General features: G+C 41.6%; 1 protein-coding gene across 10 annotated transcripts in view; it reads left to right on the top strand.

The window, feature by feature from the left end:
* Positions 1-15,981, top strand: part of TNS3 (tensin 3) — a 350,809-nt gene that overhangs the window by 248,200 nt on the left and 86,628 nt on the right. For all 10 annotated transcript variants that reach the window (XM_039523944.1, XM_039523943.1, XM_039523948.1 and 7 more), the window contains one exon: positions 1,166-2,425. In XM_039523944.1, the coding sequence (XP_039379878.1) occupies positions 1,166-2,425 (1,260 nt within the window). The remainder of the gene's footprint in view (positions 1-1,165; positions 2,426-15,981) is intronic.

The following is a 15,981-nucleotide window of genomic DNA, read 5'->3' as shown; positions in this document are numbered from 1 at the left end:
TATCAGAGAGGTAGCCGTGTTAGTCTGGATTTGTAAAAGCAGCAAAGAGTCCTGTGGCACCTTATAGACTAACAGACGTTTTGGAAGCATGAGCTTTCGTGGGTGAATACCCACTTCATCGGATGCAACATGCATCCGACGAAGTGGGTATTCACCCACGAAAGCTCATGCTCCAAAACGTCTGTTAGTCTATAAGGTGCCACAGGACTCTTTGCTGCTTATACAATTTCTGCATGTCTGACTAGATATGAACTTCTTAATTAAAGTCTTTTGCAGATCAGAGACAAAATCAAGGATGCTCATACTCCATGACAAATGTTATACAAGTGCAGTAGGTTTCTTTCTTTCTTTCTTTCTTTCTTTCTTTCTTTCTTTCTTTCTTTCTTGTGGAGTTGAGGTTTAGCCTGATTCTCTTTATCCCTGTGTTTCATACTCTGACTTGTGAGAAATAGTTGCCTTGACATTATTAAAATTAAAAAGAAAATACCCACTAAAGGTGCCCTGTATATACAATATGTATCATACAAAGCTAGTTAGATATTGTGTTCATGCCTCTGTTGAGAGATAATGTTTATGTTCTGATACGCTGCACACAGACTCCTGCTCTGATTAAGTACCTGTCATTTCTGTGGGCTACCAAAAAGAAAACAATAGCAGTTGATCAGTGGTAATATGTTTAACATATTTAGTAGGAGCTGGCAGACTGGCAGTTGCAAAACGTGCTAAGAGCACAACTTGAAAGTTCCAGTAACCCTTGTTCAGTCTTAGTGGAATGCATCCCAGTCATGTCTCTCAAATGCCAGATACGTAATAGTGTGGGTCTTCAAACCAGTGGTCTTGTTATTGCAGCGCCATGATTTCACTTCTATGAAAGTATAAAAGTAGAGAACTGTATTTTGCTACAAGGTCATGTACATAACTGTTTTTTTCTCCACCTGTTTCATACAATTGTCTGAAGGGCCCTGCTGTAAATTGAAATGTGGTCCATAAGGCAAGAGAGTGCTTTTGGTTGATGTTTGGTTTCTAAAACGAGCATATGCTTACAAAGAAAATTAACGAGTGTGCTGTCAGCAGTACCTCTGCAATGTAATGTAATGCTGTTCAGCGCTTTTATCTAATACTCTGTCCTTTTCTTTCCCTGACCCTGTTGCTTCTCCTTTCACAGTGCTCCACACCCAGGGTCCTATTGATGGCAGTCTTTATGCTAAAGTGAGGAAGAAGAGCTCTTCAGATACTAGCATCCCCAGTGGAGCCCAGGGGGTTCCTGTGATCAGCAGCCCGGATCACAGTGACCATACTCTCTCTGTCAGCAGTGATTCAGGACACTCCACAACTTCTATAAGGACGGACAAGACCGAGGAGCATCCAGCACCGGGAATCAAACGGGGCCTGAGCCCACAAGAGAAGGCAGAGCTGGACCAGCTACTTAGTGGTTTCGGCCTAGAAAACTCAGTCAGTCCCCTCAAGGATATGACTGATGCCCAAAGCAAGTACAGTGGGACTCGCCACATAGTGCCAGCTCAGGTTCATGTGAACGGACACACCAAACTGAAGGATAGGGAGACGGATATTCTGGATGATGAGATGCCCAGCCATGACCTTCACAGTGTGGACAGCATCGGGACACTGTCCTCCTCTGAAGGGCAGCACTCAGCCCACCTTGGAAACTTCAGCTGCCACAAGAGCAGTCAGAATTCGCTGCTCTCGGATGGCTTTGGAAGCAACCCTGGAGAGGACCACCACAATGCTCTGGCCCCAGACCTGGGAATAGGTGTGGACCCCCTGTATGAGAGATCATTTGGAAGTGGTGAGCCTAAGCAATCCCAGCAGCTGCAAAGGAATCCTCCTGTTTCCACTCAGCCTCAGGCTTATGGCCCTAGTAACTATTCTACCCAGACTTGGGTGCGCCAACAGCAGATGGTCACTGCTCACCAATACACCTACTCCCCCGAGAGTGAAGTAAGGCTTGGCATTCCTAGCACTGTAGAGAATTCAGGCAATGGGCAGAGCCAACCCAGAATCCCTGACACACCTACCCGGGGATCCAGCAGCAGAGACGCTGTGCAGCGGGGGATAGGAACTGTGCCAAGTACCAGTGAAGTAGCAGAACACCCAGTGCCTGAGGCTTTTAAATCCAGATTAGTAGCTGAGAAAGACACAAATGGCCTGGCTTTAGGAGTGAATGTCGAGGACCTGCCATCCTCTCCTACTCTTGATATCGATCAGTCAATTGAGCAGCTGAATCGGCTGATCTTGGAACTGGACCCTACATTTGAACCTATCCCAACCCGCATGAACACAGTCTCCAGGGACACGAGTCAAGTGAATGGCTTCACCAGCCCTGATGGGGATGTGGGAGGGCTCAGCGTGAGCCCTGGGTTCCGTGAGAAAGGAGAGGTCACAAACAGGAATCTTTCCCGGCATGGTAAGTGATTTTAATAATACATGAATGTAATGCTTTTCCCAGCATTTTTTCTTTTGATATCGCACAGCAGGAACAGAAGTCATTGCTTATTACTTTCAGATGATTGCCAGTGTGAGATAGATTATCTCTGGTACCCTCTTTTCATAGTGATCTGTGGAATGAGGGGATGAAACTGAATAATCATTCTTTTTTTTTTTTTATATTTTTTTCCCCCCCAAGATTATAAGTGCCTTAGGAGGCTGCTCTTCTGAGTGTTTGTTTGTTTGTTTTAATGTAATACTCCTGAACAAAACCTAATTGTTCAGTAGAGTTCCGTGGAAGAGCCACAAGAGTGATTGTTGCTGTTCCTCCTGTAAGGGGGAGAATTAAAAAAATGGAAAATCCTATTAATTACAATGTGAGGCAGTTTTGTGGAGTCATCAGCAGTAACACTGGAGTTAAGGTTACATTATAATTTCCACATAAAATGAAATGGAAATTCCTCGGTTTTATGTATTTCTGAATTAATTTCATCTCCAAATGTGGCACAATAACCCTTCATGGCACAACTGACCTTCCTATGAATATTTTCATTAAAATAGCCTAATAACTTCTGCAGATCAAATATTTTAAAATGCTCCCTTTTTTAAATTTTGCTGTTTTTTTTTTCTTTGGGTTTCCAGTAGTTTAACAACCCCATGTATTACCTCTGGTTTTCACCTTAACGTGACCACAAAAACCAGTTACTGAAAGAACAAAATACAACACCATTCTTCCCCATTTATATCACCTGAATAACAGTACTAGAATAAACAACTTTGCAAAATGATAAACACTATCACAGCCTATTTCTTTTTAATAACCAACTAATTCCTTCTGTTAACACAATACTTAAACATGTAATCGTCAATTAAAAATCTACACAATACACACTAACCATCTACTTTAGTTTAAGCCCAGTCTGGTATTCCGAACAATTAGAAAAATGACCACGCGACTCCATGTAGTTGCAGTTCAGTGTTACATGTTTTGTGTGGGCGTGGAGGGCAGAGGAATTTGTTTCTTAGGGGGTGGGTGTTGATGAGGTAATGTGGAGGAGATGAAGTCATGGTTGCACATTACAAGGGCTGGCTGAAGACTAGGGATTTCTTGGCTTTTTTAGGGTTGTGCTGGTGGAAAGTTTACCTGAGCAACTTTAACTAGATTTCAATGCAGAATTTTTGTTCAGGGAATATCTTAGACTGAAATACATTTGTCTATAATTGACTTGAATCTTTAAATGCTTAGTTCAGTGGCAGAAATTAAAAGTGAGATTTGCCCATTAGAAACTATGCTGCCCTTTGACATTGTGGAGCCAGTGAAGGGGAAAAGAGAGTAGCATAAAATAAGCCACCCATTCTTATCCTTTGATTAAACATTTGTGCCTAGAAAGAATTGTTTGGTTTTTACTCATGACTTCTAATACTGTCAAAAAGGAAAAAGGAGTCATCATCACTGCATCACATTTATGAAGCCAGATAAGCGTTTTGCCCACTACAGGTTGTACTTGGTGGAAGTGAAGTCTTTGGTGGGACATGTTCTGGAAGTAGACATGCAATTAACAAAGATGAAAAGTTTAAGCACAATGGTTACTTTAGGTTTATAGAAATCACACTGATAGGTAGTTACAAAGAGGGAAGATGCCTAATAGAATAAGCACAGTGATAGGATTCAGAAAACTCATAATCGTGGCTTTACCACACTAACATGCATGCCTCTAAGCAATTCATTTTTCTCTGCCTTGTCTAAATGAAGAAAGCATTTTTTAAGCTACCTCTCCAGATTTTGTACATCCTCATTAGATGCTTGTATTATACTGTGCTTTGAACATACAGTTATATGTACTGAGGCTGTAATCCACTTCCCAAGCATGCCAATGAAAAGGCTCCCTTCAGTTGATTTAAATGAGAATTTAATCAGTTCCTATAAGACTGTTCTAGTAAGCACAATTTATAAACTAAAAGAAATACATTTAAAGTGCTGCATAAGTGCTAATTGTTATTACAATCCAGCTGTTCTTGGCATTCATTGATTTCCTTCTGTAACCTCAACCTACACCCCAAAAGTAATAATTTTATGCATTCCACCTGAAATATGTGTTCATGTGATCAGACACATTTAAGAGTATCATCTAGCATTTTGTTCACAGTTCTGTTATGTGTTCAACACCTTAGCAAACTGTAAACAGAATAGTCAACTATTGAATAGCTTTGGTGTATCTGTTTTGTTGTTTGTTTCAGGGAGGGAGCATGTTTTGGGGGGAGGGATAGCTCAGTGGTTTGAGCATTGGCCTGCTAAACCCAGGGTTTGTGAGCTGAATCCTTGAGGAGGCCACTTAGGGATATGGGGCAAAAATCTGTTTAGGGATTGGTCCTGCTTTGAGCAGGGGGTTGGACTAGATGACCTCCTGGGTTTCCTTCCAACCCTGAGATTCTATAGTATGGAATTTTTTTCTCTAATTGCACAGGATCAGCTGCACCCACCTTTCACAATTCTTGACTTTCTAATTCTCTTTGATAGGGCCAAAATAAGTGTCATGAATAATTTGGGTGCGTGTCTAGACCTGACCTCTCCTCAAACAGAAACTTGATTTTTCTCCCTCTTCTCCCAGTTTATATCTGTTGTAAATGTAGGGGTAGGTGTACAATACAATAAAAGAATACGTTATCGGAATGCAAACAAAATACCTGCCAAACCCAACTCCCACAAACTCTCTTTAAACAACCATCTCCGCCAAAGCCTGGGTAAATACTCGTTGCAGCATGCCCTGAATGTCAATGAATGCCATTCTTTGGAACAGTAATTTCATTGCCCCCAGTCCTCAGACTAGGGAGCCTCAGCATCAGCATCCCAGCTGATCGCAACTGTTCTGTAGTGCTAGGGTTTCCAACTTTCTGATTTCAGAAAACTGAACACCCTTTCCTCACCCCCTGCCTCGCCCCTTCTCTGAGGGCCACTCCATCCCCCTCCCTCCATTGCTCGCTCTCCCCATCCTTGCTCACTCACTCATTTTCAGCAGGGTGGGTAGGGGGTGGGGGTGCGGGCTCTGGGAGGGAGTTTGGGAGTGGGAGGGGGCTCAGGGCTGAGCAGGGGGTTAGGGTGCAGGATGGCTGCAGGCTCCGGGAGAGAGTTTGGGTGCGAGAGGAGGCTCAGGGGTGGGGTGTGGGGGGTGGGAGAGGTGCAGGCTCTGGGCAGTGCTTACCTCTATAATATTCTACACTTATTGTAGTTTCCAAACGGTCTTCATGTACTCCACCAAGTAGAACATATTGCAGAAATCCAACGTCATGATTACAATACAAAGTACTTTAACAAAACTTATGTATAATTTACTACAGAACTAGTAATACTGAATTTATTTTCTGTGCGATCTAGAATTTTTCTTTTTCATTTGTTCATATTTAAAAGAACAGGAAATGAGACTTTAAAGTTGAGAGGTCTAATTCTGAAACTTCTGTCAAGGTTTCAGAGAGAATTCATCCTCAAGTTCTCATAGTTCAGCATCAATAGCTGCTCAAATCTTCCTTTACAGAGAGTTAGAAAAGACTTTCAAAATACCCTTTGGAACTGGGACTTACCTGAAACATTATCATTTTTAATTATGTTGGGTCTCAGAGTTCATCACTCTTCTGGATTCGTTGGCAAAGTTGGGACCGGGTGATACTATCTTTTTTTTGTTGTGGGTTCAGATTTTGGATCAATGAGTGATTTTCTGATCATCACTTAGTGTTATTTAAATGGGTTGTTCTGTTGGAAATGCAGCAAGAGGGATAGCTCAGTGGTTTGAGCATTGGCCTGCTAAACCCAGGGTTGTGAGTTCAATCCTTGAGGGGACCACTTAGGGATCTGGGGCAAAAAATTGGTCCTGCTAGTGAAGGCAGGGGGCTGGACTCGATGACCTTTTGAGGTCCCTTCCAGTTCTAGGAGATTGGTATATCTCCAATTGTTACCTATTACCTAAGCAGGAGAGGGACTGGATGGCTCAGGAGACTGCTAATGGCCAGAGACTTTCTATCTCATTGACCTAAATTCGGCCCAGATATGTAGTGAGTGAAAGATGTTAACATCTTCTTCCTTTAACTCTGTGAAATGAGTTGGCTACTTTAGCACACTTTATCTCCAGTACATAAACACATTCAAAATCATCACTAATTCACAGCAAAACTGGATGGCAAAAAGGCCAAATATTTGTTGGCCAGTGAATGAGACTGAACTGCTGTTTAGATCTTCATTCCCTTAATTTGGAAGACTCCCATTGACTATAGGCTTTGAGTCACCATGTGTGGGTCAGGAGACTTGAATATCTGGGTGATAAAAAGGGTTAATAGTCACGCCTCTGCCTTCAAGACTAGACATACAAATTTGGACCCAGATGTAGACCTTGTCTGTACTACAGTTTCTGCAAGCATGGCAACATCACCGAGGAGAGTGAAAAATTCACACACCCCAGGGCGACATACCTATCCCTATGCAGGCAAAGCCCCCTAGTATAGCTGCAACGAAGCCAAAAGAAGAATTTTTCTGTTATGCTGTCTGGCCCGTAAGGAGAGCACCACTCACTATACTTTAGCAGAACAAGCTGCATGGGCCCCAGGTCTCTGATTATTTCTGATTCCCACTAGCGAGGCTCATGGTGAGGATTGAAGATCAGTGATTTTTCCAGGATCACAGTACACTGAGGCAGGCCTATTCCTTAATTGCTGTCATCTTGTCTGAGTCCAGGTTCAGTACTGCTGTTGTACCCAGCCCCCTTCCAGGCTCCAATATTTCCCTCTAAAGACCTAGAAGACAAATCTGGAGAGACAGGAGGAGAGGAAATAGAAGCGATTGTTTTGGGATGGAGAGAACTGACAAGTCAGGACTGACTGGTGACTGAGTGAGGTTGACTGGACATCTGGAAGGATGACTCACTGAGAATATGCAGTGACTCAACAAGTGCAGGGGTGAATGGGGTAGAGCCGGGCTTTGTGTGACTGAGTTGGGTGGGGGGGTGAAGAGTAAGTGAGGGGTGCGTCTGGCATATGTATGAGAAGCAGGTGTGAAGTGTGCATGAAAAAGAGAATGTGCATGTCAAAAAGCACGTGAGGGTGATCTTGGATGTGGGGGCTGACCACACACACACACACACACACACTCATGGACTGAGACACACTCACACTTTCACTTATTTATCCTGGGGTACTTTCTTTCTCATACATGTACCCCTGGACGCATGTACTCTCTTTTGCGCACATACAAACTGCTTTACAGACATTTAAGTTCTTTGTTCACTAGCTTTATTCAGCCAAATTAAAAGCAAACTCTTGCTCGCCTCTTACTTGACTCACTCCATATCTCTTTTGTAAGGTGTTATGGTTTCTTCTACTTCAAAAATGATTTAAGAATTAACTGACAGTCAGCTTCCAGGGAAAAGAATGCAATAGCTGGGTTTGATCACCATGATTGAGAGAGATTTCTGTGCCTGTCACCATGTGTAGGCAGGTATGAACTAAAAACAAGTATACTGCACTCCCTTTTAAGGGTGGATGTTATAGAGCAGCTGTCAATGTAGTTATAACAGTTTTCCCCATATATGGGTTATTGCTTTCTCTGAGCATATTTCCTGGAGTCGGCCTTGACTGATCAGTGTGGTCCTGCCATGTGTAACTAGTGGAGGAGTATGACTTCTTGCTCTCCCAGGGAACTTTTACTTAGCTTGGTTCTGCAAAGGTCAGAATTTAAAGAAGCCCTAGAGAGGTGAGGCAGCTAATTAAATAGAAAATGAAGTTTAAACTAAAGAAAACAATGGGTGGTGACAGCAGAGACAAGCATGGCGTACTATTGGATTGTCTGAACAGATACTCCCCATAAAAACAAAAACATAGATCGGGGTAGGTAACCGATGGCACGTGTGCTGAAGGCAGCATGCAAGTTGATTTTCAGTGGCACTCACACTGCCTGGGTCCTGGCCACCAGTCTGGAGGGCTCTGCATTTTAATTTAATTTTAAATGAAGCTTCTTAAACATTTTAAAAACATTATTTACTTTATATACAATGATAGTTTAGTTATATATTATCGACTTAGAGAAAGAGACCTTCTAAAAATGTTACAATGTATTACTGGTACGCAAAACCTTAAATTAGAGTGAATAAATGAAGACTCGGCACACCACTTCTGAAAGGTTGCCGATCCCTGACCTAGATGCAAACTGAATAATAATGAAGTAGCTAATCATCTGATTACCTGTGTCTGGAACATCTTCAGAGGCCTTTGGATAATGGAAAAACATAGCTTTGAAGGTAATCCAAATCTTTGTGTCATAAATCCTGCTACAGTGTATTTATTACAGTAGAGAGAGAGAAATCCTTTCACATATCTGTATTTTAAATAACGTTTTGAGCTATTCCAAATGTTTCCTTCTTACTCTGTTATGTGTAATGGAAAAGCAGCTTGGCCCATCTGAAAGGCTTTTCAAAGTGACAGGAGAATGTGGCAATGTCCAAATATGATATCTAAGGCTTTCTGTATGAGTGTGGATGTTACCGTACAAATGCTGAGATACTATACATCCCATAGACCAGGGGTCGGCAACCTTTCAGAAGTGGTGTGCCGAATCTTCATTTATTCACTCTAATTTAAAGTTTTGCATGCCGGTAATACATTTTAACATTTTTAGAAGGTCTCTTTCTATAAGTCTATAATATATAACTAAACTATTGTTGTATGTAAAGTAAATAAGGTTTCAAAATGTTTACACGTTTCATTTAAAATTAAATTAAAATGCAGAGCCCTCTGGACTGGTGGCCAAGGCCTGGGCAGTGTGAGTGCCACTGAAAGTCAGCTCGCGTGCTGCCTTCGGCACACGTGCCATAGGTTGCCTATCCCTGCCATTAACTAATGTTGGTGCCTGATTCTGACCTACATTACAATGGTTGAACTCCACTGACTTCAACTGAGTTACTATAGATTTACATTTGGTGTAAGTATGCAAATATTGGTCATTGATTTACTCCTTAAAGATCAACACAACTAAATAAGACTGCACATTAACTTTAGTAAGGTAAAGAGATTTTAGAGATTGCAGTAGTTATAATTTACTATTAGTACATGCTGATTTTTATCTTTTTTTAACACAGTGCTATCTGTGTTATCCCATTTATTTCCTTTTCTAGATACAGGAAAGTAGAATCCATTTGTACTATTTAATATACTATCATAATTGTGGTGTCTTGCATATGACTGTGCTAACTGATTATAAATGTTGACTTAAATGGCAACCACTGTACAGTCTGTTATAGGTGGATAGGCATTCCTCTGATTAAACTTGTTAGTAACACACAAATTCCAGTACTGTATATCTGTTTACTAGCCACTGTGACATATCCTGCCTGTCCATAAAATTGGTCCTGGTACATTTCAGATTAGTGAATTACTGGGAGTTAAATCCTTGTCTACAGAGTCCTGGTGTAGAATAAGAAAGAATAGTTTGACTTGCAAATCATTATGAACTGTGTTAAAGGTATTTTTATAAGTGCAAACAGAAAAAAATAGATTTCTGGCTATGGCATAAACTGTTCAGTTTTAGAAAGATTATCACAAACCTATATACATATTTCACAGACACAGTGCAATGTGCACTTCTACAGAGTCAGTCCTGATTAATCCATGCTTGAGATGTTATTTCTCTGTGACTGTGTGAATCTGGAGATTTCAGTGTTTAAGCAATGTATATATTAATGGCTTGATCCTTTCAATCTTATCTGAAATGAAGAGATCTGTTCTCTTTCAGTATGCATGAGTAACTCCCATTCATCTCAATGATGAGTTGCTGTGGCTGCACGGATAGATGATGGAATAGACTCCTAATGTCTAAAGACGATAGTGAAGTCTTCAGACTTTGGGAATCTATTCCAGGTTAATAATGGACTATTATATTTTGGCACAAGCAAGGGTGTGCAGGGCCATACACTGTAGAAAGAGCACTGTGGAAGAAGGTTGATGTGGAGGCAGTTACTGCAACCTCTCCTTCTCCAGGTGTGTGGAGCAGCAGCTGCCTGGCAGCACAGCTCTTTTGCCAACAACGGTAAATCTACTCCCACAGCAGAAAACCTCAAAATTAGATCTCAAAAGTAGCGGTCTGCAGGGACGTGCTGGCCGCCACTTCCTGCAGCTCCCATTGGCCGGGAACAGCGAACCGTGGCCAATGGGCGCTCTGGACAGCCATGTAAATGTAAACATACTGTTTGGCAGTCCACCAGCAAATTACCCTGATGGGCCGCAGGTTACCCACCACTGATGGACTGGAAAAGAGAGACAAGTTTTCCTGCTTTGTCAACTTCCAGTCGATTTCTCAACTTTGAATTAGTCCAAATGAAGAAAATACTCTTTCCGTGCATGCAGAAGAGGCTATTGCTGTCAAAAGCTGGCTTAGCACTTCAACAGGTTCTGGTTCCAGGTGTTCAGCTAGTGACTTCCACCAGTTCAGTGGTGACTTTCTGTAAAATATCATCATTAAACATGTACTGCTTGAATGGTTCACCCCCAGCCCTGAAATTTGTTATGGTTGGCATTATTGATGGGTAATTCTTAGATGCATAGCATCTTGTCATAGCAGCATCTTCTTCTTCAGCAGTGAGGCATCTACTTTGGCTTGAGAATATTGGCAGGGAAATTAGGTGGAATAAGGACTTGATCCATCCACTTCTTTATTGCCTGCAATTTAACTTTGTCGTTCAATATTTCTTTCTTCAATGGCTTTTCATGTTCTTTCCAAATTTCAACAGCAGCAGTAGTACAGCTGCAATCCTTCTGCAGGGTGTCCAAGGCGAGGGAAATAGGTTTCGGTATAATCAGCAGATCTTCTACATTTCTCTTTAGTCCCATGTTGACTACTTTGGCTGTGATCATTCCATCTATTCTGTCACTATTTTCTTCACAAGTTATCATCAGAATAGGCCTGTTCTCAGTATGTAGCTCAAAACAGTCAACCCCTGAATTCCATTGTACATCATGGGGGAGAAATCCTCTTGTTCTCTTTTGTGAATTTGAAGCAAAGTGGTTGTATTCTGAAGTATTTTGCACTATCAACAACAATTCCTTTATTCCTGCAGTTGTATTTAAGTCTTTGGCTAAAAGTTACATCAGATGAGCACTGTACACATATAAGTTTCAAGTTCCCTTCATTATCATCATCTTCTCACTGTTGTTATATTTGCAGGATTATCTGTTACAAAGCTACACACTTGACACTTGAATTTTTGTTCACAGGTTGTTATAACCTTTACTGCTACTTTTAAGTATTCTGCTGTGTGGGCATTTCTTGATGTATCAATTGTTACTGTAAGATAGACAACCCCATCTTCTGTTGTCACACAAGTACACATTACTGAATCATTGTGTACATTGCTCCAGCTATCAAGACTCAGATTAACTAATTTCCCATTAATGTTTTTTGCACGTTTGTTCCATTTCCTTCTCATAAACTGTATCTAGCAACCTGCTGGTAATGTCTGCTCAGCCTGCTAAAGCGTAGCCTGGTCATAATGAACTAACCATGTCAATCAAACGTTTGTTCTGAACAAGACAAAGGGGAAAATTTGTTGCATAAATGAACCAAAATTTCTTTTAATCTATGGAGTTTTGATGGAATTTGCTGGTCCTGGTTATGAACTCATCCATGGTTTTACTGGATGATGAAGAAACTCTTTTTTTGTTTGTTTGTTTTGTTTTAAAGTAGTTCATTGTCTATTGTATGTTTAGTTGCCGCACTACTGTGGTACCGGCAGCTGACAGATGTAAGTGTTGAGATGATGGATGTCATCATCCCTTGTGGCTATGCTGGCCTCTGAAACAAAATGGAAAAAAAAATCACTCTCTCACTAAATATTACTCATTGCACTGCTTTAGAAAAGGGAGACTGTAAATGAAAGGTTCCTCTTACTGTATCCGTTTGTACTACAGTTTAAAGGATATAATTTATTCCAAACCCAGCTTTATAGGGGAAATAATTAAATAAATCACAAGGGTTATTGATCTAAATATATTTAAACCATTATTTCTAGCAACATACCAAACAGCTTGGGAGGGAAAATGGCATTTTTTTAAATGGTTAAAATTCATAAATGCCTAATCAAACTTTACTTTGGAACATGAAATCTTCACCTAGGTCGTGTGATTATACTGAGTAATAAAAAATCACTCAGAAGTCCAGCAGTACCAGCAAAAATTTAATTGTTAAATGCTGCCACAACAAACTAACATGCACATTATATTTTGAAATTCAGAAGTAATCCACACAAAACACAAATGTAGGACAATAATCTAAGGCTTTGGCTACACTTGCATTTCGCTGCAGCTGCCGCCGCAGCAGCCAGCCGCGCCAGCGCTGAGCAAGCTAGCGCAAAGCCCAGCGAGCCCCAGCTCCCTCCCAGCGCTGTCCGTACTCCAGCCCTGGGGAATAGCAGGACAGCGCTGGGCAGCGCTCGCAGCGCTGGGGCGCTGACTACACTGGCGCGAAGGCGCCCATGCATTGCAGCGCTGCAGAGGGTGTGTTTTCACACCCTGCTGCAGCGCTGCAAATTTGCAAGTGTAGCCAAGCCCTTAGTGATCATTTACTCGTTTAGTAGGCAGTCCGTAACAATGATAGAAAAATAAGTTTACTGACTGATCCACACATGTCCACATGATCTTAAGTCATTGCCTTCTGAGGAGCATTTTTCATACTGTTGGTTCATTCTGACACCCTGGCCTTGCATCTCTTTTGGTGCACTGTTTACATTTTGCACATGTACCTCTTTTACCCAGGGGCACCGGAATTTCTTGAAAACATTCCCAAAGAGGGTCTTTTTTACAACCTGCAGCCCTGGCAGGTTTTTTCCCCATTTCCCAGGTGTTGAAATCAACGCTAGAGGCAGCATGATGCACTCTGAAGAATGTTGTCCCTTCTTCACACAGCTTCTTGCTTGAAACCACGGAGTCAAAAAACCTTGCAACACCCAGCCATAGAGTCTGAACACACTGGCTCAATGAGTAACAAAGCCTTTCCTTCAAACTTGTCCCAGGAAAACCTGGAGTTCAGAAGTCAGAAGAGTTCAATGAGAGATTTCATTGCCTTTTGGTTCAGTGATTAAGTTAATAAATTGGGGGGTTGGGGATAATTAACCAAAGACATAGTCAGATATTCCATCCATCTCCTGTGAGCCCAGATAAACCTGGCACAGAGCAGAGAAACAGAGAATTCCAGTTAAACAATATCTTTCATTCATTCATTCATTCATGCCCGTCACCCCAACCGGGGTATGGGCCGCCAACCACAGATCTCCATAGTCTTCTATCCTGGGCCATTCGCTCTACCTATTAGTAAAAGCCCTTCGTTAGACTGACCCCACCCCAAAGTCTGGTAGTGGCCCCAGCATACTTTAGATTGTTCTGTGGGCCTAAGTTATGGCATCCTTTCTGAACAGCCTTATAGCCTGGAATTTCTGCAGTAGCCATGCCCCCTAACATGATCTTTCTGCCCACATAATCCCTCTATGCCAGAGCTTGTGAGGGGTTCTCAGAAGGCAGCCACAGGGCTGTCCTCCATGCTTCCTGTGCAGAGAGGCTCCTATGCCGCTTTATACTTTTTGGCCCTTTTACTCAGTATATAGGTGCTGGAATGGGGGTAAGGGTGTCATCCAAAATGTGTGTGTTTGAACTTGAGGGCACATGGTAAACTGATATTTATCTACAAGCAGCCACATCTTAGGTTTTTGATATACTACCTCCTGTGAGAAGTTCTGTTGCTTGATTGTAGTCAAACAGATGTCAAGATAAATTTTCATTTGTGTTTCACTATTGCCAAAAAAAAATATTAATTGTTAGACATTACCACTGTCTGTTGTGAAAGGACAGTGTTAAAATTATTTAAAATTTCCAGAGAGACTTATTTTTGGAATACTGCTTGAGAAATAAAAGTAATGTACTGAGTGAACCCATTGTTAAAACAGTGGACAAGGCTTCCTGAGCTCCATCAGAAAGGAGTTATCAGTTTTAACTTTTATTAATCCTAGTTTGCTATATTTAAACTCCAAAATCCATCTATCACCTTGACATTTTAATAATACAGCCCTTCACACTTTTGTCCAACAGGGCAGACAGCAAATGATTTTTATGTGCTGAATGAGTATCTTGTCCAAAGAAGTAATCAGTTACATCCCATTTGTGCCTGGGACCATGGACTTGATATATTTATTCTTTTGATTTAGAATAAACCAGCACCACATGTACATAAGCTCTGTTCACCTTGCCATTTACTTTAAAATTACAGTAACTCCTCACTTAAAGTTGTCCCGGTTAATGTTGTTACTTTGCTGATCAGTTAGGGAACACGCTCATTTACAGTTGTGCTATGCTCCACTCTTATGTTTGGCTACCTGCTTTCTCCACAGCTGGTTGCCTCCCTAAGCCCTCGTCCCCATCCCCACAGCGCCTTCCGCCCACCGGCAGACCCCACGGATCAGCACCTTCCCCCTCCGCCTCCTGCCCGTGGCAATCATCTGGCTTGCAGCGTTCAGAAGGGAGGGGAGGGAGTGGGGAGGAGCGAGGACGCAGTGTGCGAAGTAAAGGGGGAGGGGGGAGAAGAAGAGGTGGTTCAAGGGTAGGCGCTTGGGGGAAGGGGTGGAGTGGATGGGCCGAGGGTTGAGCCCCCTGCCCTTGGCAAAGTCAGTGCCTGTGCTTGCAAGAACAGCAAGAGGAGCAGCTGGACAATCCATCCTCTTCCACTCTCCAACTCCACCACCTCAGCCAAGCTTCATACTCAATAGTGATGATTGTAGTATTAAATTATTTCTTTAAAATTTTTTAAAACTTATACCTGTATTAAATTGCTTGTTTTAAATGTATATAATGGCATTTGTCTGGCAAAAAAAAATTTCCCTGGAACCTAGCTCCCCCCCCCAATTTACATTAATTCTTATGCGGAAATTGGATTCGCTTAACACTGTTTCACTTAAAGTCACATTTTTCAGGAACATAACTACAACGTTAAGTGAGGAGTTACTGTACACAAAAATACTTTTCTATCAAGCAGCAGCACATAATGAAGTGCTAATACCTCCTCATATTGGCCTATAGCACAGTCCACCTATATATGTTTCTAGCATTGTAATTTGACATAATAACCGTTGTGGTTTTTTCATTAAGGATTGAAACCGATGTAAAGCTGCCTTCTGTTTAGAATTACTATTGAGAATAAATGTGTTAGCTCTTACAGTTTGGAAGTGAAAGCTTTACCTTCATGGTTCCACTGTAAGTTCTTACTGCTCTTATAAGCCTGCTAATGTCGTTTAGCTTTGTAACAACTGATTTGCTATTGGCTAAAGGCCAGATCTGAAAATTGAACTGCTTTCATCTCTGCATTTCAAACAGTAGGTATAACTTTGTGTTAAGCAAAAGCAGAACGTCTAGTAAATACTGTATGTTGCACAGATCACAGCTTAAATACTAAAACACCTTGCTTTTTCTAGCAGCTGTTCATTATAAGATAAATCACGTGGACACTGAAATTAATTTTAGGAT

This window comes from Mauremys reevesii, linkage group 2 (assembly GCF_016161935.1).
Source record: "Mauremys reevesii isolate NIE-2019 linkage group 2, ASM1616193v1, whole genome shotgun sequence".
NCBI classification, from domain to species: domain Eukaryota; kingdom Metazoa; phylum Chordata; order Testudines; family Geoemydidae; genus Mauremys; species Mauremys reevesii.
The sequence above is the reverse complement of the archived record's forward strand: the minus strand, read 5'-3'. Positions and strand labels throughout refer to the sequence as shown.